The following is a 23,079-nucleotide window of genomic DNA, read 5'->3' as shown; positions in this document are numbered from 1 at the left end:
TCTTTCGATATCATTTGTAACAACTCAAGCATATGATATTATTACTTTCTTTGTTATCCTCTCTAATTGATCTAGATTGGATATTTTTTAATTTAGATTTTTTAAAAAATAATTATCGATTTTAATAATTAAATTTAATTTAAAAAAAATTAAAAAACCCTATTTCTTTGAGGGGTTATAAATAAACCATAAATAATCTATCTAATACTATGGAGAATCACCGAGGAAATCAACCGGCACCTGAAACCGCTGAAACGGCTCAGGCGGGGAAGGATTTGAACGATTGGCTTCCCATCACCAAATCTCGTAACGGGAACTGGTGGTACTCAGCCTTTCACAATGTCACCGCCATGGTCGGCGCCGGCGTTCTTGGTCTCCCTTACGCCATGTCGCAGCTCGGATGGTACGTTCTAAGCCGCCGTCTGTTTCTATTTCTATTTCTTCTTTGTTAGGGTTTCTTTCTCAAAAAAATTCATCGGACGAAATTAACGGCGAGAATCGGATTTTGTTCAGGGGACCGGGAGTGGCGGTGATTGTACTGTCGTGGATAATAACGCTGTACACGCTGTGGCAGATGGTGGAGATGCACGAGATGGTGCCGGGGAAGCGGTTCGATCGGTACCACGAGCTAGGGCAGCACGCGTTCGGGGAGCGGCTAGGGCTGTGGGTGGTGGTGCCGCAGCAGCTGATGGTTGAAATAGGGGTGAATATTGTGTACATGATTACGGGCGGCAACTCATTGAAGAAGGTCCATGATTTGGCCTGCCATGGCTGCCGGCCCATTAAGTCCACTTACTTTATAATGATGTTTGCTTCTGTCCATTTCTTTCTCTCTCATCTCCCTAGCTTCAACTCCATCACTCTCGTCTCCCTCGCCGCTGCTGTCATGTCCTTGAGGTACCTTTCTTCTGTTTCATTCTTTTAGGGTTTAAGGTTTAGGGTTTGGTTATTTTGGGTTTAGGTTTCATCCACCCAACTTATTTTGATTATATTTCTTATAAGTTTTTCTATTTATTTTTGTTGAAATCCTTGAAATTGAAGGAGATTATCCCTTTTTGTTTGTGAAATTCGAGGTTGATTATCTATTTATTTTATTATAGATTGAGTGAGATTATCCATTTATTTTTGTAGGGTCGGGTGAGATTATCTATTTATTTTTGTAGGGGTCGGGAGATTATCCATTTGTTTTTGTGAGGATCGAGGAGTTCTATTCATGTTTTGGTGGGGATCGAGGGAATTATCGGTTTGTTTTGGTGGGGAGGAGGGAATTATCGATTTGTTTTGGTGATTGATAGAGCTAAGTCAATTCGTTCTTATGTCGCCAATCCGGCAAGCGACGTATGCTCGAGCTTCTGGCCTTGGTTTAAGAACAAGGGTATTAAAAAACGTGCAGAGAGAGATTTTGAGAGGTTTTGAAAGAGGTATTATATATGCCAGCAAAAGAATAACAACAACGTTTCACAGTATCGGTAGACTAGGTGGGGATCGAGGGAATTATGGGTCTATTTTGGTGATTATTAGATGTTTTTTTCTATTTTTAATAATGTTTAAATATGTATTTTCATTTAAAATAGTTTTTTTTTAATAAGGTTTAAATATATAATTTTTATCTTGCATAATTTTTCTACATATAATAAAATATTTTATACTCAGAACGTGAGGGTTAAAATGGATATTTCAATTCAATTCATTGAGATTTATTTATTTATTATTATTTTTTATTTATTCAGCTACTCAACCATTGCATGGGCAGCATCGTTTCACAAAGGTCCCCTCCCAGACGTGAACTATGGACACACAGCCTCAACCACAACAGGCAACATCTTCAACTTCTTCTCAGCCTTAGGCGACGTCGCCTTTGCATTCGCAGGCCACAACGTAGTCCTCGAGATTCAAGCCACCATCCCATCCACCCCGGACCGCCCGTCCACGAACCCGATGTGGAAGGGCGTCGTAGTAGCATATCTAGTAGTCGCATTATGCTATTTCCCCGTCGCCCTAGTCGGCTACTGGGTATTCGGCAACTCCGTCCAAGACAACATCCTTATCTCCCTCAACCGCCCCATATGGCTTATCGTTGTAGCTAACCTCTTCGTCGTCATTCACGTCATCGGAAGCTACCAGATCTTCGCTATGCCTGTTTTCGATATGTTGGAGTCTTTCCTCGTTAAGCAAATGAAATTCAAACCCTCCCGTTGCCTTCGCTTCATCACTCGAACAACTTACGTCGGTACGCACATTACATTACCCTGAGCTAACTTGAGCTTAACTCAACTAATTTTACTCGTTGAATTGCTGCAGCTCTTACCATGTTCATAGCCATGACATTCCCCTTCTTCGGTGGGCTTCTAAGTTTCTTTGGAGGCTTTGCATTTGCTCCCACAACATACTACGTAAGCTAAATTACACTTAAATTTCCCAAACCCTCTTGTTTTTATTCAATACTCCTCTGTTCTTCATGTGTTCTTGCTTGCAGCTGCCTTGCATCATGTGGCTTGCCATCAAAAAGCCAAGACGCTACAGCCTTTCATGGTTTACTAACTGGGTAACACCTTAATTTCATAACTTTTTAAGATCAAATGAAAAAATCCCATGAAATTTTGATTAGAACTTGTTTGTTTCTGAAATTTCAATCAGATTTGCATCATTATTGGAGTGTTGTTGATGGTTTTGGCGCCCATTGGAGCACTCAGGAACATCATTCTTCAAGCTAAGACCTTCAAATTTTACTCTTGATTCATTCATTCTAGTTTTGTAAATTCCTTTTAGGCAGATTCTCCAAAATGGGTTTTCTTTTTTCGTTTTTGGTTGTTGGATAGGTGGTAGTTACATTAGTATTAGTTTATGTTTCTATGCATTTGGGATTTTTTTTTTCCTATTAAAAGTTAATAAATTATTGTTCTTCCCGTCTTAATTAGGAAGTTATTATAGATGAGTATGTTTAAGGCCCGAGACAAGACTGGAGCCAAATTCACTGTAACAGTTATTGTCTGTTTTGGTTTATTACTCACGATTTTAAGATCTCTCTACTAGAGATAGGTGTGGAATGTAAACGCGCACTGAAAGTAAAGTAGACTACGAATGTTAGTCTTCAATGTTAGGGGTGAAAGCAAGATTCGAAAGGAAAGAGTTTTGTACCCGAAGGTTCGAGGGTGAGAAGCCCATGAAATAAGTTGTCCCTAAAGCATTAGTGAAATAAGCAAGGGAGCGGAGTCAAAAGATCATGTGCAAGAGCTGCGAGGAACAGTGCCCTCAAACTTACAATAAATGAATCAATGTTTTGTTGGAGAATCTTTTCTCGAATCGAGGTAAAATCCCAAAAAAAAAATCCCAAACAAAAAACTTAGCTTTAGATTGCATATGATAAAATCAAAATTTCTATCATAAAAGATGATTAAGTTATGATAATAAATGATTAAATTATGATAGTTGGGAGCTATTTATCAATAAGAGCAAATTTAAATGATAAAGAACTTAGAATATTATATTTAAGCTATAGTTTTAGTGGGACTAGGTTGCATTAATATTATAAGAATTTTATTGGATTATTATAAGGTTATTTTTGTAAGAACACTTCAAAGAAAAACGATTGGTACACGTTTTAAAATAAGGAGATAATAAATATTTTTATTAATTTGCTATTTATTTTGGGTCCTAACTTAAGTGGGGACCACACAATTTCCTTTGAAATTATTTTATTTAATTGAGTTTTTAGTAAAAGAAGAATATTGAAGAGAAATTAAAAACTAAATAGAAAATCAGAAAAACGTTATCCTGAAAATATTTACACAAAAAGAAAATGAAAATGAAAATGACGTCATCCTAAAATAAAATCCTCAATATTCACATTTTTCTCTTTATATCTCCCGATCAAAATCTGACAAATCCAACCCTCCACCGCCGCACCGCCGCATCACCGCCCAAAGCTGAGACTCAGCGCCGCCTTCACGTCCAGCCTCCAAGCAAACCCACCGCCGTCCATCCTCCATGCATCACACGGCGCCGTCAACGACCTCCTATCTTTCCCCCATCTACTCCGGTACTGAACCTTCACTCTGCAAGTGAAAGCCGGCCACCACTCCTCCGCCGTCTCCTCCTCCTTCATCTCCAGCCGAACCCTCACCGTCTCCTCCTCCTCCACCGTACCCCCCACCATCTCCCTATACGCCTTATTCGTCCACGTCACCTTCCCTTCACCGTCCGATATAAACCCTGGACACGTGTCCTCCTCCAAATTCCTCATCCTCTCCTCATCCGTACTCCCTAACTCCACCCCTTCCCCCCAAGCTATCTCCGCCACGCGCTCCACCGTCACCAAAGACGCTACCATCCTCACCGCCTGCGGCACCACCGCCGCCACCGCCGTCCGATCCTCTCCAGTCTTAACCCCCTCAAAACTCAACCAAACCGGCGCGTTTCTCCCTACAGGCATCTCCGGCAAAAGCGGCAACGTCACCGCCGAACACAAAACGCCACCGTCCTTCGCCACACCCTTCTTTCTCCGATTACCAAACCGCTTATTTCCACCGCACTTCCTCTTCCCTCTACCAGTGCTCCCAGAAACCTCAGATTTCTCCGGCGTGGAACCGGCAGACCCAGATCCGGAAGAAACCGCCGGCTTCGGCGCAATGGGTCGGAATCTAAGCATGATTTTGTCGACCTTCGACATGTCGTACGGTGGGCCGACATAGCGGGCGATGCAGCAGTCTCCTCTTCCGTTACCGTCCATCAAGAAACAAACGAACGGAGGAGATTGAACGTTGAATTTTAAGCAAAATTTGTGGGAAATTGAGGATAAAGGAAAGGGGACGAAGGGAGGCTTTATAGGAAGGAGCAATTGGGACATGTAGTGGTGAGGCCACGTGGAAGTGCACAGGTTCGAACACCACACGTCGCGTTTCGCTGGAAAAACTACAAACGTGGCGTTGGCGTTCCTTTTTCTGTCATTAATCGTGGGGCCCACTGGACTTGTAATTTTGATTGGGCCACACATGGGACCAATCATTGGAGGACAAGTGTAGGGTGTACAAGCTATAAGGCAGCCACGTTTGCGCTCTTACTCCGACCCTGTTTCCATTTTTGTTTATTTTCTCTCTTTTTTTCTTTTTTCTTTTTTTAATTTATTTTTCTAATCTTTGTAATTCTATTATCCCATTTTTGTTTTTTTTTTTCATTATTTATTTTTTCCCTTATTTTTTTAAATTAATGTGTCTAATTTTTGTGATATTAAAAATGTCTCCACACCATATTATCAACATTTTCATAATTTAATTAATTAAAACTTTTTTTTTGAAGTAAAAAATAAAAAATTCTAAACTAATAATTTTTTTTTTATGTTTAAGAATATATTTTATAGTAAATATTTTTATTAAAAAAAAATGTAGGCGTAGATTTGCCTACCATCGTAAGAATTAATAACCTACAAAAATAATTATAATTAATTTAATTAATAATTGATCTCAAAAATCGAGGGGATGACGTGTACCTTTTGGGAAGGTAAGTTAGCTTAACACGTGGTCCAATAAGAAGCGGATAGAAACGAGGCCCAAGAGATTTGAGATATCCTAAAATAACAACCAATTAGATTCTGCCAAATGGACGGTCAGATGGAACTCTCTCATCTACTTTGATGTGATGGCCTTAGATTGATTGGTTCTCAGAAATAAAAGGTTTTAAAAAAAATTAAAAACCACTCCAAATCTTGGATAAAATAAAGAGGTGAGAATTGTCCAAAATACCCCTTATTTTACCTTGCCAAAATAAATATCTTTTTTGCTTTAGCTCAATTCCTTTACATTATCAATTTTTAACTTAAATGGGTAAAAATCTTTAAAATTAAAATTTACTTCTTTTGGTTTGTGATTTTCTTTCGCTAAATTACACCCGTGAAATTACTTCTAAAAATTGATGGGTATTAGAGATGTCCACAAGTCGAGACAGGGATGAAGAAGAAGCATAACAAAAAATTGGGGGACGGAGAATATAATCTCGACCCGAGCCCCATTTATTTAACAGGAAAAAATGTTCTTCACTCCCTCCCCTATTACCCGTCTAAATGAAATCTCCTTTCCATTCAGGGTCTCAACCCCATGAGTATAAAGTATCTCGGATAGGTATATTATTGAATTGAAACGTTAGTATTTTCTATTTAAAAACTTAATTGTATAAATAATTTTAAAAAAAAAATAAAACTCATAATTTATACGATATTAGTAAGCTCAAGGGTATAACGAACGAAGTTTGAAGATAGAGTAATATACGGCAATTTATAACGTTCTAGAAACTTATTTTTTATGGCCTAAAATTTTTGAAAAAATATAAAATAATATATCAATTGCGTTAACATTTAATTTTGCATTATTAATGGATTGATTGAGCATCAATTATTGATCATTCAAACTCATCAACAACCAATGAGATTTTGCCATGTTAAATGCATCACTAATTAAGTAATAGATAAGTTTAATTCATTAATGGAGTAATTAGAATCATATGATTTGACTTAATCTCCACCTATAGTACTTGATAAGAATATTATATTTACCAATTTAAAATAATTACTTCAAAACAATATTAATCATTTATATTTGTAAATATAATTAGATAGATGTATAAGAGACAAGATCGGGGCATGACCCTCCATAGCATCAAGTAACCATACATGAAGAGGACATTGAGCAGATTTAGCAATTGCACCGACAAATAATAGGACGGTGCACAAAGTAACAAATAATAAATTAACCTCATTATTATAAATCAAGTTATTGAATATTTTAAATAAATCTCGAAATTCAAAATTCTCTGTTGTCCAATAAAGACCTAAAATCCCTAATAATAAACCAAAATCCCCCACGCTTATAAGGAATGATTTGTTCCTCTCAACCAATGTGGGATCTCACAATACCCAACATCCTCGCTAGTAGTGAGCTTTCCTTAAAGGTTTTAAAACACATCTACTACTAGTAAAATATTTATGCACCCTTATAAGCTTGGTTCTCACTCCAACTAACGTGAGATCCCACAATCCACCATACCCCTTAGGGGTCCGAGCATTAAAACCAATGTGGGATCTCACAATTCACCCTACGTCCTCGATGACGGTGGACTTTCGCTTCCTAGACAAGTAAGGCTTGGCTATCAGCAATTATCGAGAAGATTAGCCACAATAAAACATGGTCACATATGTCAAATTTTAACCAAAGTTTTAGTGTGAAACAAATATAAAAATGTGACAATATCCTCAACCTAAAGAAAGTAAGATAAAGGCTTCCTTGCCCTTAATTAAATAAATAAATAAATAAATAAATGTCACACCATCATTACATGGTACTACAAAGATTTCATATTTATCATTAAAAAAATGCTATTTTGGAGGCTCAAATTGTTGTACGGAAAACACCTAAAAATAATGGCTTTGTTTTGCATATTTAATAAATTAAAGTTGGGGACTAAGACTTTATTCAATTAGTATGATATATAATTAGATCAACAATTTTTTTTTTAATTTCAGGGTTATATTAAATATTTTATTAAACATAAACTTAGTAATTTAATTAATTATTTTAAAACATGGAGAATTTATAACTCAAAACGTTTATATTTTAAATAATAAAATGATTTTTAAGCAACCAAATTAAAAAAAATATATTATGAAATAAATAACCTTAAACAATATGATAAAAATAATACCACATTAGAGCAAATGTGGACATACCATTATAAGCAAAGTGCCCACTAAACCATATAATTAATTATTTATTTAATTAATCCCTAAAATACTCTATTTATTTATTTAATAAACGTGGAAAAAGCAATGCCACGTGGAACTCGATTCACCCCATCCATGATGTTCAAGTACGGCTGGTGGAAGCACCCACGTGACAATCGACACATGGACCAGCAGAATTCAACCATTTATTAAAAAAAGATTTTTTTTAGATTAATCAAATTATTCAAACTACAATATTTACGCTTAATTAATAAAAAATAAGAATTCATACCCTAACGCTCTATTTTTAGACTGAAATGGATAAAAGATTAATAACTAAAATTTTGTAAAAGTAAAATATCAAATATTTATAAGTATCAACTTATTACTAATATCGGTTACAAACATCAAATATTTTTAATATTCATAATAATCTTAAAAGTAGATTCAGTAGTGTCGGGTTATAATCCTATTTTCAAGCAGATCAAGTTGATCCAAACTAAAAGGATATCAACCTCGAAAAAAATCTAGTCTAATCCAACGTTTATAGTTTGAATTGTTCGTCCGGAATAGTCGGGAAGGGGGGGAGGAGGATGGGGTTCGGGTCTCAGTGAACACCTTGAACCTGTGAAAGTTTTAATCTTTTGAATCCAAACTTAATCATACAACTCGAGTCGGATGGGTTGGGTTGATCAAAATCTCCAAGTACCCGAGTCTTTTGAACGCCCCGAAAGGAAGTTGGTTTGTGCCACGTATCCCTTAAGAGTACAAGTCCTCTTTCCTACTTCCCCACTCAATGGATGCCACATGGAATTAATGGGTTTTGATGAGAATAAGGTTCTTGTCTGGAGGCCAAGTCGGCAAAAGGCAGACCATTGGAATAATGGCAGAAGAGAGAGAAGAATCCAATCATTTAGATTCGAACTTTGTTGGCTGGGCCCAACTCTTCGAGGCTTTTAAGTTTGTCGGCTTTGGACACCAACACTTGGTATTTAACTTTCTTTTTTTATTAGTTTATGAAAGGACCATAATGAAAGACATATTACTATTTAGATCCTATATATCATATTACTCATAAAAATGAAAACTTCTCCTTAGCAGACAGCGTTTTAAAACCGTGGAGCTAATAATGATACTAATTACTAAAAACGAACAATATTAGATAGCGATGGGCTTGAACTATTACAAATAGTATTAGAGCTAGACATCGAGCAGTGTTGGTAGCAAAGATGCAGCACCCAAAGGGGTGGATTGTTAGATCCCATGTTGGTTGGAGAGGGAAACGAAACATTAATAAGGGTGTAGAAACCTCTCCCTAGTAAACAACATTTTAGAACTGAGGCTGACAGCGATGCGTAACAGGCCAAAACAGACAATATCACTAATGGTGAGCTTAGGCTATTATGAAGAAGGAAGAAAAAAAAAAAGGGGCTTATATACAAAACAACTTTTCTATAATCACTTTTTAAGTAATAATTTGAAGTGTATATAGTAAAACATCTTGAATGATTTTAGACAATACAAATATTAGGAGACTATAACCTATGTTTAGCATGAAAATGTATAATTTAATACCAAGACCCAAAGAGAAATTTTGAAGAAAGGTTGAGTAAATTTGAAATGCTGAACCCATCAAAAAGCCCAAGAAGAACAAGGCTATCAAAAGACCTAAATGGTCGACCTTGGCCGTTAGAGCAATCCCTTGAAGGGTTGTCCTAGATTACCAAGTTGAGTCCCTAGGTTCGATGAAGGCTTTCACCTTGAGCCCTCGGCTCAAGACCATTGGTTTGATCCCTCAAAGAGTTGGCCTAAGTACCAAACCCCTGGAAGAAACAGTCAAAAGACCTAAATGATTGACCTTAGCCGTTAGAGCAATCCGTTGAAGGGTTGTCCTAGTTTACCAAGTCGAGTCCCTAGGTTCAACGGAGGCTTTAACCTTGAGCCCTCGGTTCAAGTCCATTGGTTTGATCCCTCAAAGAGTCGGCCTAAGTACCAAATCCCTTGAAGGATCAGTCAAAAGACCTAAATGGTCAACCTTGGCCGTTAGAGCAATCCCTTGAAGGGTTGTCCTAGTTTACCAAGTCGAGTCCCTAAGTTCGACGGAGGCTTTAACTAATCCATTGAGAATCAATTGAGCGACTCTTGATCAACCATAAGCAAAAGTAACTTCAAAGAATAAGAGAAAATGGCTCCGAGCAGCTAAACCTAAAGAGCTAGAGAAAGCTGTTTAAGTGCGACGGTTACTACGGCTACACCATTTAACCTATTCTTCCAACAAGAACAGATGAATAGCCTCAAACAATGTTATCTTTGTTCAAATCTACATTCGTGCAAAAATTGGTATTATTGAATTTAACCGGATTGCAAGATTTTCTAATGGTTTATTACGAATTAGCCATAGATCCTAAAATAAGATCAATAAGTATTCAGCTTGCAGCCACCTAAGGCATTTTCAATGAGAAAAATGAAGAAAAGTAGAAACTTTAGCCTAATGTGATCTATACTACAAATATAAATATGCTTCTATTGTTTCATATCATAAATCAAAAGGAAGAATAAGTGCTAACCTCCCTGTGCTTTCTTGGTGCCAAACTCTATATGTTTCCATGGCGCTTGCTCTCTTATAACTTGCTAGAACCACGAGAGAGCGCATGTTTGATAAGCTCCCTCCTAAGAATCTTCCCAGCAGGCGATTTTGGGATCGTGTTCACAAAAGACACCCTCCGGATTTTCTTGTACGGTGCAACCTGCAAGATGAAAATGGTCGAGTTTGAACGTTAGAAGACTTGAGAAACAGCAGAGGAATGCTCATTTCAAGCTTCTTGAGAGATGGACCATGCCTGTTTTGCAATGAAATCTATGACTTGAGCTTCAGTGATAGTGCTTCCATGGTTTCTAACAATATAAGCCATAGGAATCTCTCCAGCTTCTTCATCAGGGTAGCTGCTCAACAGGAGTAAAAGTATTATCATTCAAGAAACTTTACTTGCAATGATGTAACGGCTACGTACACCGCTAGTAGATATTGTCGTCCACACCCTTGGAAAAGGGCATCTGCTGGGAAAAGGTTTTCACACCCTTATAAATGGTGTTTCGTTCTCCTCCCCAACTGATGTGAAATCTCACAATCCACCCCCTTCAGAGCCTAGCGTCCTCGCTGGCACTCGTTCATTTCTCCCATCGATGTGGGATCTTACAAATGAGAACAAAGATCTGATTATTGATAACTTTCAAATAATGCTTACGGTATGACAGCAGAGTCGGCGATCTCAGGATTGGATTGAAGTAAATGTTCGAGTTCAGCTGGTGGGACCTGGAATTTGTTCCAAACAAAAGGGATTTCTAATCACTATAGAGGCCTTAAGGTAATAAGCCTTTAATTGAGACGGCTTGAGAGTAAAGAAGTCACCTGATAAGCCTTGTACTTGATCAATTCTTTTAATCTATCGACAATATAGAGATATCCATCAGAATCAAAATAGCAAAGGTCACCAGTTTTTAGCCATCCCTCCGGATGCAACGTTTCAGCAGTTGCCTTCTCATCTCCAACATAACCTGCATCAAACATCATCGGGTCAATATAGGGTATAGGGTTCCATGAGATCCCACATCAATTGGAGAGTGAAATGAAGCATTCCTTATAATTCCTCATAAGGGTGTGGAAACCTCTCCCTCATGGACGCGTTTTAAATCCTCGAGGGGAAGCCCGAAAGGGAAAGTCTAAAGAGGACAATATCTGCGAGTGGTGGGCTTAAGCTGTTATAAGGGATGAAAACCTCTCTCTAGTGGACACACCTTAAAACCTTGAGAGGAAGCCCGGAAGGAAAATTCTAAAGAAGATGATATCTGCTAGTGATGGGTTTTTTAAGGGGTGGATACCCTCCCTAGTGGACGTGTTTTAAAACCTCGAGGTGAAGTCCAGAAGGGAAAGCTCAAAGAGGACAATATCTGCTAGCAGTGAACTTCGGCTGTTATAAGAGATGAAAACCTCTTCTTTGTAGACGCGTTTTAAAATTGGGAGGAAATTTTCAAAAGGGAAAGCTCAAATAATGCAGTGGCTTGGACTGTTACAACCAATTCAACTTGAAGTAGAAGAAAACACCACCAGTGTGAATGTTTGCATAATCCACCACACCTAAATGGTGTGAAAGTTATCTTATTTATAATCAAATAAATTACAAGGATATGGAAATAGTAATAAATGGAAAGATACCTATTATAATAAGGCAAATATTAGATATTTGTCTTATAATAAAATATCAAATATAATATATATGGTAAACTATAATTTATTACTAAATATCCTTAACACCTTATAATAAAATATCAAATATAATATATATGGTAAACTATAATTTATTACTAAATATCCTTAACACCCCACCGTAAGCTAAGCGTCATAATATATATGGTAAACTATAATTTATTACTAAATATCCTTAACACCCCACCGTAAGCTAAGCGTCGGATTTAAACGAACGTGAAGCTTGAATTTGAAAAATTCAAAGAGGTTGAGAAACACTTTTCATGAAGATGCTAACAACCAGGTTCTTGGCCATCAAAAATTTGCAGAGGGATCGCCGCTCAGCGGCGATGCTGCCTTGGCTTCGGCGAGAATATGTCTAACCCATGAAGAGGGATTGTCGCTTAGCGACGATGCTGCCTTGGCTTCGGCGAGAATATGTCTAACCCATGAAGAGGGATTGTCGCTTAGCGACGATGCTGCCTTGGCTCTGGTGAGAATATTTCTAACCCCAAGAAGTAGAAGGGGAAACCTAGAGCAAGGGACAAAGTCAATGTTGAAGCCGGAAGAGTCGCCACATTGGGCGAAGGAGCCAATTTTGGCGAGAAGGGCAGTCGGAAGAGTCGCCTCATCGGGCGAAGAAGCCAATTTTGGCAGGAAGGGCGGCGGCAACTTGGTTGACGAATAGGCCAGTGCGGCACCCAGATTCCGAAGGTAAATCTCTGCAAAAGGTTGATAGGTTTAGGTTAGGGTTTATGTGAAGGATGAAGGTTGATTGGGAAGAAAATGAGAGAGACTATATTGGCCAAGGGGAAAACCGATTGGGTTGGAAAAGGTGAGGTTGTATGTAGAGAGTATGACGAAAGGTGATTTGGAGGTCAATAGGGTGGAGCCGAAGAGTAATGAATCGGCTCCGACTACGGCAGCCATGAAGATTGCCCCTGCGGCGTCAAAACCAGCAGGGGTGGTGGAGAAGAAGATTAGAGGATTCAAAAACCATTGAAAAGAAAGGATCAGGGTTGTTAAATCGAGAAGACTCTGATACTATGTGAATGTTTGATTAATCCACCACACCTTAAATGGTCTGAAAGTTATCTTATTTATAATCAAATAAATAATAATCAAATAAATTACAAAGATATGGAAATAGTAATAAATGGAAATAACAATAAATGGAAAGATACTTATGATAATTATCCTAAGAAATATTAGATATTTGTCTTATAATAAAATATCAAATATAATATATATGGTAAACTATAATTTATTACTAAATATCCTTAACAACGAGAATATTGCTAACCTTTCATGATTCCTGGACCTCGCAGCCAAAGTTCTCCTTTGTGACCAGGAGATAAGGCTTCTCCAGTTGCAGGATCCACTATTTTGGCTTCCAGACTTTCAGATAAGCGACCTACTGAACTTGTATTACTGCATTCTTCAGGCCCCAAAGTCCTTGCCGCCGCCGCTGAACTCTCTGTCAAGCCATATCCCTAGTCAACAGAACAAGATCAAGCATCACTGTGTTTTCTTCTTGGCATCATTTCAGAGGTTGAAATAGGTTAAATGCCTTCTTTACTCATGGGTTACTCAGTAGTATTTAATTGATATCTTGAAAATTTAAGAGCATTCAATAACATATAATGCTAGTTATCATAACATGAAAGCGGGAGAGTTTAGATTCAAAATTCGCAAAGAACGAAAAAGAATAAAGAACAGATTCGAAAAGGAAAATTTACAGGATGGAATATTAATCGCATTTAATGATAAGAGGAAGAACTTAACATTATACGAATTATTGAAATGGAAAGCGTTTCTTGCGAACCTGTATAATTTCTACGTTGGGGAACTTAACATGGAATTTATCGACGACTTCTTTACCAAGAGGAGCGCCGCCGCATCCCAAAATTTGAAGAGAGCTAAGATCGTACTTGGCCACCAGCTCCGACTTAACCATCGCCACCACCAGCGGGGGAGAAACCGGTATGTATGTAACCCTATACTTCTCCACGGCTCTTAACATTTCCTCGAAACCGAACTTTCGCATCAGAACCAGCGTATGGCCTTCTGAAATCGATCGAATCATCATATAGAATCCGAAAACATGGAACATAGGTAACAGGTACAGAGAAACGGGATGCGGCTCCGTCTCTCTTTCGTCGGCCGTCGCCTCTAATGTCATAACACTAGAGATCGACGCTATGAGGTTCCTGTGAGACAGTAAGACTCCTTTCACTCGCCCGGTAGTCCCTGACGAGTACAGAATTGCCGCCGAGTCGTTTTGATCGACTTTGACGTCAACAGCATCATCATCCACTCCATTCGATAGATTTCTTTCATTCATCATAGATATAAACTGCATTGAATCAATCAAGACACTGGAAACTGGAACCCTCGGAAGCTTGGACTCCGTTGAGGAAGTAACGAAGGCAATGTCCGGTTTACAGAGTCGAATTTGGTGAGCAATCTCCGATTCAGAACCGATTGGATTAGCCGGAGAGACAACAACACCGAGTGATAACAGAGCAAAATACAACACAGGAACTCGGAGAGAAGTCGGCGAAAGAATAAAAGCAACTTGACCCTTGGAGAGGGAGAAAACAGTTCTAAGATTAAAGGCGAGGTTTCGGATTTGGCAGAGGAAAATACCGTAGGAGATACTGTCACCTGAGTCGAAATCAACAAGAGCGGTAGTGTTCACCGGAGGAGGTGATGATCGTAGAATAGAAAGTGCGTGTCCGACAACAGTGAGAGGCTGAGATATCGGCGGAAGCGAGATCGGTGGTCGGAGGCTATGGAAAATCTTGGTTTGAGGACAGAAACCACTCCGAGGATCAACAGAATGTGCCGCCGCTTTGAGCTTCCGATCTCGATCCGCCATTACAGTAAGTTGAGAGCTCGGAAGAGTGAAAATGCGTGGCTGAACGCAGGCCGAGCAAATTTTTAGTGATAGCAAGGAGGGAAAGAACCATACGGCATCCAAGAAAGGATTTTTTTTTAATTATTTTTTGAAATTCCGTCCACGTGGATTATAGAAAGGATATCCCACTTCAATTTTAATAGATATTTAAAATAAAAAAATTAATAAACCTTTAAATCGGTAAATATTACTTATTATTTAAAAAAAAAAATTATATTGAAATTAATTAAATAATTTAATTTTAAAAAATATAAAATAAGTACAAAACCATATTTTTAACCTTTTCTTCATTTATCCCAATTCCCAAGCCTTCTGAACAACAAACGTTTCTAGAAACTTATTCACTTTTAAAATATTTTGGATTTTTTAAAATTATTTTCATGATTTCCCATATATGAAACTTTTTATTTTTATCTTTCAAATTAGTTGTTTTATTTGAAAAAAAATATTAGGAAGGTTCATCTGATACAATCACTCTACTGTAACAGTTCAAGTATGCTATATATATTGTCAGTTTTGATTCATTATGTGTGATTGTTAGCCTCACACTGACTATTATGTCGGTTTGGGCTTCCCAAAAGGCCTCGCCAATGGAGAGTATATTCTTTCATCTAACACCTCCCCTCGAACAAAGTACGCCACGGCTAAGTTTAGGGCATGACTTTTATACCATGTTAGACGAACACGACTCTCCACAATGATATGATATTGTCCACTTTGAGCATAAGTTCTCATGGCTTTGCTTTGGGCTTCCCAAAATGCCTCATGCCAATGGGGAGTATCTTCTTAGATTATAAACCCATGACCATTTCCTAACTTAACCCATGTGAGACACTTTCATCTAACATTCTGAACTACCATCATAAATTATGGTGGGTTCGGTAAGATTTTTTTTTTATTTTTAATTTTAGGTTGGGTTGAATTTTTTAAAAATAAAGAAAAATTTAGTCGGTCAACCTGACCAACCAAAAAATAAGGTTACAATCCAACCTACTCCTGCCATACCCTAATTTAAAGATTATTATGAACACTAATGATATTGAAAATTTTATAGCTAATGTTTGTGCTACATTATGACTTGTAAATGTTTGATATATGAAATTTTAGATACTATCGTATTTAAGTTGATAAGTATGATTTTTTTTTTAAATAGCCTAAAAATATATAGTGCAGTGAGCGGTAAATAATATTTTTCTAAACTAATTTCACTCATTTTTCCAAAAAAATTTATTAAAAGAAAAATACAATAAATCATTAAGTAATTGCTAACTACAAGTTAATATTGAGAGGGTTAACAAAATTTAATTTAGTAAAATATGAATAAATTAATGTAAAATGTTTATAAGTTAATTTAAAATAAAAAGATTTAAGAACTAAGTCATTGAATTTTGAAATTTAAATTTAAAACGCAAAAATATTTAAAAGTGAATAATTGTTTTTATTTATTTATTTATAATTTGGTAATGTAAATTATAAAATTTTAAAAGAATAAATAAATAAATATATCCCCTTACACCTCAAATAAATCAGCCCACATATTTTAGAAAAAAGAAAAAATAATTGAAAAATAAAACTAAGCTCGTTCGTAAATAAAATAAAGAGAAAAAAAGAGGTAAACCCTTTTATCTGTGTTCCGCGCCACTTCTTCTTCTTCTTCACGACGTCTCCTACTCTGTTTCGCCGCCGCCTCTCTCCCGTTCACTGCTGCCGCTGCCGTCGTCGTCTTTCTTGTATTCGTGACCTGTAGTCTCCTTCCTCTTAGCGGTTTTGCTCTGATTTTCTACTTCCTTGTTGTTGTCGGTATTCTCCCAATCCCTATCTGTTTTTCTTGTCATTTGAAAAACGCAACTTAGAACTTGTATAATGAAAGAACGGAGGTTTTTTTTTTTTTTTTTTTTGTAACAATAGCTGAATAGCAGAATAAGAACAGTGTTGCGGAAAATTGAAACTTTGCTTGCGTTTGGCTGTTCTGGTTCGGACGCGAATCTGTCATCAAATTTTCTTTTGATTTATAGCTTGATTGATTGAGGAACAACTTCAGTCTTATTTATATTTGAATATTTGTAGATTATAGTTCGGTGAAGACAAAGTGGAAATTTCTAACCTGATTAAAAACATGAGGTTTTAGACCGCCGCGACATTGTTAATATTGTTATTGTTATTGGTGATTATCATCTTTCGAAATCATTCAGAATTGAACCAACTGGATTGTTCAGAATCTTTCTTCGGTAGGGTTTATCAGTCCAACTAAACTGTCTCTCTTTGTCTAAATCGATTTACCCTCATCTGGTGTGCAGAATATGCCTCGCACGACAAAGGTTGATTGCCCTGGCTGTCCTCCACTTCGTGCCCTAACGTTTGATGTGCTTGGTCTCGTCAAAGGTAGACAGTGCCATCTAAACTTCCTCCTTCACTGTGCCACAATTTTTTCTGTATTCTCCTTTAAATTTGTTGTTCTGGGGCACAGTCATCCAAGCTCAGGGGAAGGACAGTGAGATTCCAAAGGTGGTTGAGAGGTGGGGCGAACCTGATTACTCCAAATCGGTGCTTGCAGCTTCTCTTGTTGATCGTAAATTCGACCCTGTATGTATCGTTTTGCCGCTCTTCAAACCATTCATTGTTATTTTCTTCTGTTTCTACAAATTTTATGTGGTTGCACTTGCTATCTAAGTGTTCTAATTTTATTTGTGGTTGTTGTGGATCTGTGTTTTATAATTGAACTGGGAAGTGATGATTTGTCTTGATGAATTGTGGCTAGTATTTAGAAATAAATTGCAGTTTTATACAGTCAAGCATATATTAAAATGTCGATTTGATTGTCACTGGAAGGTTTTTGTCGTTAACAGTCGTTTGTGTCATCTAGGCTGTGAATGTGGCATGTTTTTCTGGCCTTACAAGTTGCCCCACGTCACATACTGACCAAAGTGAAAGCAATTGTGTGCTTTTTTTCCCATATGCTAGATAAAGTTCCTGAGTTCTGAGAAAGAACTTCTGAAGTTTTCTTCCCTTTTGATATATTGTATTCTTCATTGATTAGTAGGGGCTATACTGACCTATTACTGGGTTGATGATGAAATGTCTGTTGATCGGCAGATTATGTCTTTTATTTCTTTCATCTATGGTCAATTCAAATTCTTCATCATTTTTAGTCACCAAATTACTTCCTTTTATTTTTTATTGCAGTTACTAGCTGTTGCTCGAAAAAATGGACTGGTAAGTTGCTTGTTCAGACTTCTAGTGTATGAATCCTGCTCACATTGATTGAATTTAAAAATTTAAATATACTAATGCACTTTTTGTAAAATCATGTTCCTGTTGTATACTCCAGATTGAAGTTCTTAATCCATTGAATGGCAATCTTCATGTTGCAATTTCGGACAATACTGATACTTCTCCACCAAAAGATGATGCTATTATTGGAATGCATTTATTTGCAAAAGATGAATTGGCATTGGCGTCTAGGTTATGTATCAATTTCTAATTAATGAGCATGTTATATTGTAATTTGATAAAAGTGCAAAAGGTATCATCGTTTTGTTAATGATGAAATATCAAAATTTTCTTAAACTAGTTGGCTACTTCAACAAGACATCTATGCTGAATTCCTCTTAGTTTGATCATCCATTTTTAGGCGTTGCACCTTGCTTTCGTGTACAAAAAAAGGAAATGCGAGCATGAGGTCAATTGATTTTTCTAGCTCATCTTCAGAAGATATCTCTACCAATATTGTAAAAACCTGGAAAGTATGTGGTTCAGGTGATGTTTTGTGCTCTAAAGTTGATGGAAGTGAAACCCATGCATTGTTTGGAGGGTGAGTTAAGATCATGATTGAATTTAAGTATTATCTATACGTTGGCACTAACAGCCTTTACCTTGTATGCCAGGAAGGGTGTTGAGGTTAATACATGGAATCTGGAACAGTGTACTAAGATTTGGACAGCAAAAGCAGTATGCTTTCAAGTTCTCCTTTGCATGTTTGTACAAAGCGATCAACATATTTCTACAGAATGTTTTTTGATTTCCTTTTGAAACATTTTTTTTATTCAGCCGAAGAAGAACAGTCTTGGTATTTTCACACCAACTTGCTTCACATCAGTGACATTTCTTAGTAAAGATGACCATCGTAAGTTTGCTGCTGGTACTAGCAGCCATCAGGTAATTCATAACAGTTTTTCATGGTATTAGTTATACAAGTTACAGAATAGGAAATAATAACACAAGTTGCAGAATTATCGGGAGTTTTAGAGAATTGAATAAATAAGTGTATGATGTGGTCTTGGTTGCTATTTAAATTTAATAATACTTCATTTTGAGCCTTTCAGAAAATTATTGATATCTGATTATTGGTGAAGCGTTACAACTCTTGTACAATGTTGTAACCTCTTTATTTTTAGTTTACACATCTTTATAAAAACCATTTATTTTGATGTATGAATCATATCGCCAATCTTTACTTCTTAAAACTATTTGTTGTTATTATTATTATTATTATGGGGGTGGGGGATTGGTCTTCTTTCTCATTCTATAACTGGAATTTCTGATTACCCAACTCAGGTTCGATTGTATGACATCTCTGCTCAGAAGAGACCTGTTATCTCGTTTGATTTTCGAGAGACTCCTATTAAAGCCTTGGCTGAAGATGTAGATGGTAACACAATATTTGTGGGGAATGCAACTGGTGATCTTGCATCCTTTGATATTCGCAATGGTAAAATTTGTTGTGCCCGAGACATTGTTATTTCTGATTTAATATTCTGGGTGTTCTATATCTTTCACTCAGTACTCTTATTTCAGAAAAGTTTAATTCTTGACTTACGTGAGTTCCTTTTATCTCTTATTAAGGAAAGATTGGCTGTTTTACGGGTTGGATCCCAATTGACGATTGCTACCCCAATAGTTTATTTTAACGTTCTCATTCCACTGCATATTTTAGCATACTTGAGATGTAGGTGATACAGTCATGGTATCTTAAATATATATATTGTATAAGAATGGTGTACGAAGAAGAGTAGTCCTGACTGACAGCTACCTCCATTAGAAAGGAGAAAACAAATATTTTTCTTTAGACCAGGAATTCCCAGTAGCATTCGAACTTTTTATTTCACCTTTATTCTGTCTGTTGGGAGCTGTTTGATTGTTCCTTGATTGTCGTGAGTTTTTATAGATTTTGTTGAACCATCTCTATGATCTGTAAATAGCAGTTGATGAAATTTTTTATTAATGGAGTAAATTTATGTGCATTATTTTCTATGCTTGACTCGTTTCTCACAGGAAAGCTATTGGGTTGCTTCTTGGGGAAATGTTCTGGCAGCATAAGGTCCATCGCCAGGCATCCAGAGTTCCCGATCATTGCATCATGTGGTGGGATATATTTTCCAATATGACAATCATCTAGCATTTCTCTGTCTGCTATACACATGGAAATCTTGTATTTTTACTAAGATTGTGTCTCTTTTTACATGTTTTGAAATATTCACATAAAAAAAATCCTCTGCACAACGAGCCATACTCATCGTTTAGGCTAAGAAACTAGCATTTTTAGTACTTAATGTAAGTGGGTTGGTTAGGAAGAAACAGAATAAAAAGTGTCTTGACTTCTAACCTATCTATATGCAATTCATTAAGCTGTGTTGAATCCAGTGGACAATGGCAGGATTGAAGGAGCCAAGAGAGTAATATGGTCCATAATTTTACTGGCATCAATTCCATGAACGTGTCCTGACTGCACTAAATATTAATATTTTCCTTTTCTTCTATAGCTAGATTTATAAACTCAGATATACAAAACTGAGAAACCAGAATAAGAACATATCATTTTCTTCAATGTGGAATCTACTTATGAGTGACGTTGAAATCTTTTTGCAGGACTGGATAGTTATGTTCGCTTCTGGGATATAAAGACGAGGCAACTTCTGTCTGCGGTAAGTTTTCATAATTCTAGTAAATAAAAGGTTGTTTAGACGCATCATTCAGAAAGAATGATGTAGAAGAAAGTTTTTCAGAAAATACTGGAAAGGACATTTTAGAATAAGATAGTGGTAGTCAATCTTATGGACTAATTTGCACCATTGTTGTAATTTAATTTATTGAGTCGGAGCTATAAAAAAAAAGAGACCATTTAGAGACAAATATAAGGTCTGATGGTTTAAAAGTATAGTTTAGAATTATCTTCCTAGTTGTTTAGAAGTTGTGCTGTTCAGATATTGCGGCCTGTCGGTCGATCACCAACATCCAATTTTGCAGTCGTTTCCTACAGAAGGGATAGTAATGAATGGAAAATTTATTGTTCGAGTACAAAATTCTAAGCATGATTATTGATCTACTTAATAGCTTCCTAGAAAATGTAATGGGACCCTATGCATTAAAGTGGTTATATTTGATGTAGCCTACTGGACAGTACTCTTACTAAACTGAAGCCAAGTATTTCTAGCACTATATTCACATAATTCAGCTGGTACTTGCGTAAATATATTGCATGTTTGTAAAATCATGGAGTCTATTTAATAATATGACAGAGAGAGAGAAAAAAAAATTGCGTTTGATGCATAAATGTATGCTGGGACAATATATCATATGATTATATATGTTTTCATTTGCTAGCAGGTATTCCTAAAGCAGCATCTTAATGGTGTTGTCTTCGATTCCCATTTTGTTGGAGAAGGTTAGATTTGCTGATCCACACTTACCAAATTAATGTTTCATAACAAAATCATCTTTCTATGTTGAGCTTGTTTTTAGTTTGTGCTGCATTAGTGCATTTTATTGTCTTCCAACATAACTCTCCTAGGCTCCAAATGACTGATTGAAAGCCTATGATCTGCTCATTTGTTCTTTATCTCATTCATATCTGTCTCAGCAGATACAACACACTCTGCAGTAGACTCAATCCAACAGGACATAGAGATAAGCCAAACCTTTAGCGAGGAGGAACACACGCCTCAGAAAAGAAAAAAGGCATCGAAAGAAGACGGTGAAGGCAAAAAGAGGAAGGGTGCAAGCAAAGAAAATAAAAAATGCAAAAAGAAGTCGCATGGCGAAACTGAAAGTAAGCAGAGGTAGGAGTTGAAATCAAGGAAATGGAGGAAGTTCAAAATCTGATATTCTTTGTTCTTGGCAAAGCAGAAAGGTTAGTTCTTGTTCTGATCTATTCAGTCGGCAGATACTGTGAGAAATCAGAGGGTAAATGATAAAAGTTATTTATCTCACCAATGTATTAAATTTTGGCCCATATCATGATTTTTATGCGGGATGAAGTAGGTATGATTCCATTTGAAGCAGTTAAAGCACGTTCGACTCGAGTATCCCGTGTCAAATTTTATTCTACTAGTAGTTCAAGTATTTGAATAGGATACCTATAATGTTTTAGATTAGCCCTCCATGTTTGAACTTTGTTATTGGAAAGTTGGAGCAGCTTAACTTATGAGTTCATCAATGAACAATTCAGTAAGTTCTTGAAATATTGTTTTTTTTCCTCCACAGTAAAATATAACACCTATTTGTATCTGTGAGTGCAATGTGTGGACAGTAGTTACTGGATTTTGGTAATTCTCAGTTTGGTTTTATTCCTTTGGATTCTAATCCCTCACCTGCTGTTTTTTTGCTATTGTTCATGATTGATGAACATTAACAAAGGTAACTACAAGAACTTTTACCGAAGAAATTAACCCATCATTATGGTCAAAGTTCAGCCAGTTATGCTTCAATGACTTATTTACCTTCTACATAGAATAGTAAAATGCTCTCTAGTGATGAATTTATTGGTAAGTTTCAATTTTGAACTGGACAGATGTTACGTTTGCTCGTGCATTCTGTTACGGGGTATGCTACGGCATCACGATCATCCTTTGTGTCCTTGGCTTTGGCTGACTCCGAGGTTGTTTGTACAACTTACTCGCAATCATCCTACTTCAAAAGTACCCTTAATTTTAACCCTAGTAATCCTTAAACTTTTTGAAATATTCAAAAATATCCTTAAACTTACAAAATGATACCTCATATATGGATGAAATCGATAGTACCCGGAGAAATGAGAAGTTGTTAGCAAAGGAGATAGTCTTACAAAAAAGGTAACTTTTAGAAGTTAAAAATATAAATTCTAGAATATTAACAAAATGTTTGAAAGTTCTAAGTTTAAAACAATTTTAGTCATAAATTCCTTCAAACGTGTCAATTGGGCAAATGTGTCCATAACGACTAGGATGGATATCT

General features: G+C 36.7%; 4 protein-coding genes across 5 annotated transcripts; 2 read left to right on the top strand and 2 right to left on the bottom strand.

The window, feature by feature from the left end:
* The first annotated feature begins 255 nt into the window (after positions 1–255).
* On the top strand, positions 256–2,831 carry LOC111489980 (lysine histidine transporter 1-like). Its single transcript, XM_023138389.1, has 6 exons — positions 256–403; positions 514–897; positions 1,731–2,230; positions 2,302–2,393; positions 2,477–2,545; positions 2,638–2,831. The coding sequence occupies exons 1-6, from the start codon at positions 351–353 to the stop codon at positions 2,734–2,736; spliced, it is 1,197 nt and encodes a 398-aa protein (XP_022994157.1). The 5' UTR covers positions 256–350; the 3' UTR covers positions 2,737–2,831.
* Positions 2,832–3,747: 916 nt separating this feature from the next.
* On the bottom strand, positions 3,748–5,077 carry LOC111490218. Its single transcript, XM_023138754.1, has one exon. It carries the CDS (start codon positions 5,003–5,005, stop codon positions 3,914–3,916), a length of 1,092 nt encoding a protein of 363 aa, XP_022994522.1. The 5' UTR covers positions 5,006–5,077; the 3' UTR covers positions 3,748–3,913.
* Positions 5,078–10,059: 4,982 nt separating this feature from the next.
* Positions 10,060–14,885, bottom strand: LOC111490339 (4-coumarate--CoA ligase-like 9). The gene is made up of 6 exons (XM_023138919.1): positions 13,777–14,885; positions 13,255–13,444; positions 11,118–11,263; positions 10,954–11,021; positions 10,549–10,651; positions 10,060–10,455 (listed from the first exon to the last, which is right to left on the bottom strand). The coding sequence occupies exons 1-6, from the start codon at positions 14,830–14,832 to the stop codon at positions 10,330–10,332; spliced, it is 1,689 nt and encodes a 562-aa protein (XP_022994687.1). The 5' UTR covers positions 14,833–14,885; the 3' UTR covers positions 10,060–10,329.
* A 1,596-nt stretch (positions 14,886–16,481) lies between these two features.
* On the top strand, positions 16,482–22,330 carry LOC111490075 (WD repeat-containing protein 74). Of its 2 annotated transcripts, none has more exons than XM_023138538.1 (13): positions 16,482–16,671; positions 17,169–17,253; positions 17,339–17,454; positions 18,055–18,084; positions 18,200–18,333; positions 18,503–18,682; positions 18,756–18,819; positions 18,919–19,026; positions 19,426–19,579; positions 20,143–20,232; positions 20,737–20,792; positions 21,475–21,532; positions 21,728–22,330. In XM_023138538.1, exons 2-13 carry the CDS (start codon positions 17,172–17,174, stop codon positions 21,928–21,930), a joined length of 1,275 nt encoding a protein of 424 aa, XP_022994306.1. In that variant the 5' UTR covers positions 16,482–16,671; positions 17,169–17,171; the 3' UTR covers positions 21,931–22,330. The 2 variants fall into 2 exon arrangements, with proteins under 2 accessions (XP_022994306.1, XP_022994307.1); XM_023138539.1 differs by having other exon boundaries at positions 16,484–16,671; positions 21,731–22,330.
* Positions 22,331–23,079: the final 749 nt, after the last annotated feature.

The sequence above is a fragment of the Cucurbita maxima genome, unplaced genomic scaffold (assembly GCF_002738345.1).
Source record: "Cucurbita maxima cultivar Rimu unplaced genomic scaffold, Cmax_1.0 Cma_Scf00015, whole genome shotgun sequence".
NCBI lineage: Eukaryota > Viridiplantae > Streptophyta > Magnoliopsida > Cucurbitales > Cucurbitaceae > Cucurbita > Cucurbita maxima.
Note: the sequence above shows the minus strand (reverse complement) of the source record. Positions and strands in the feature narration are given on the sequence as shown.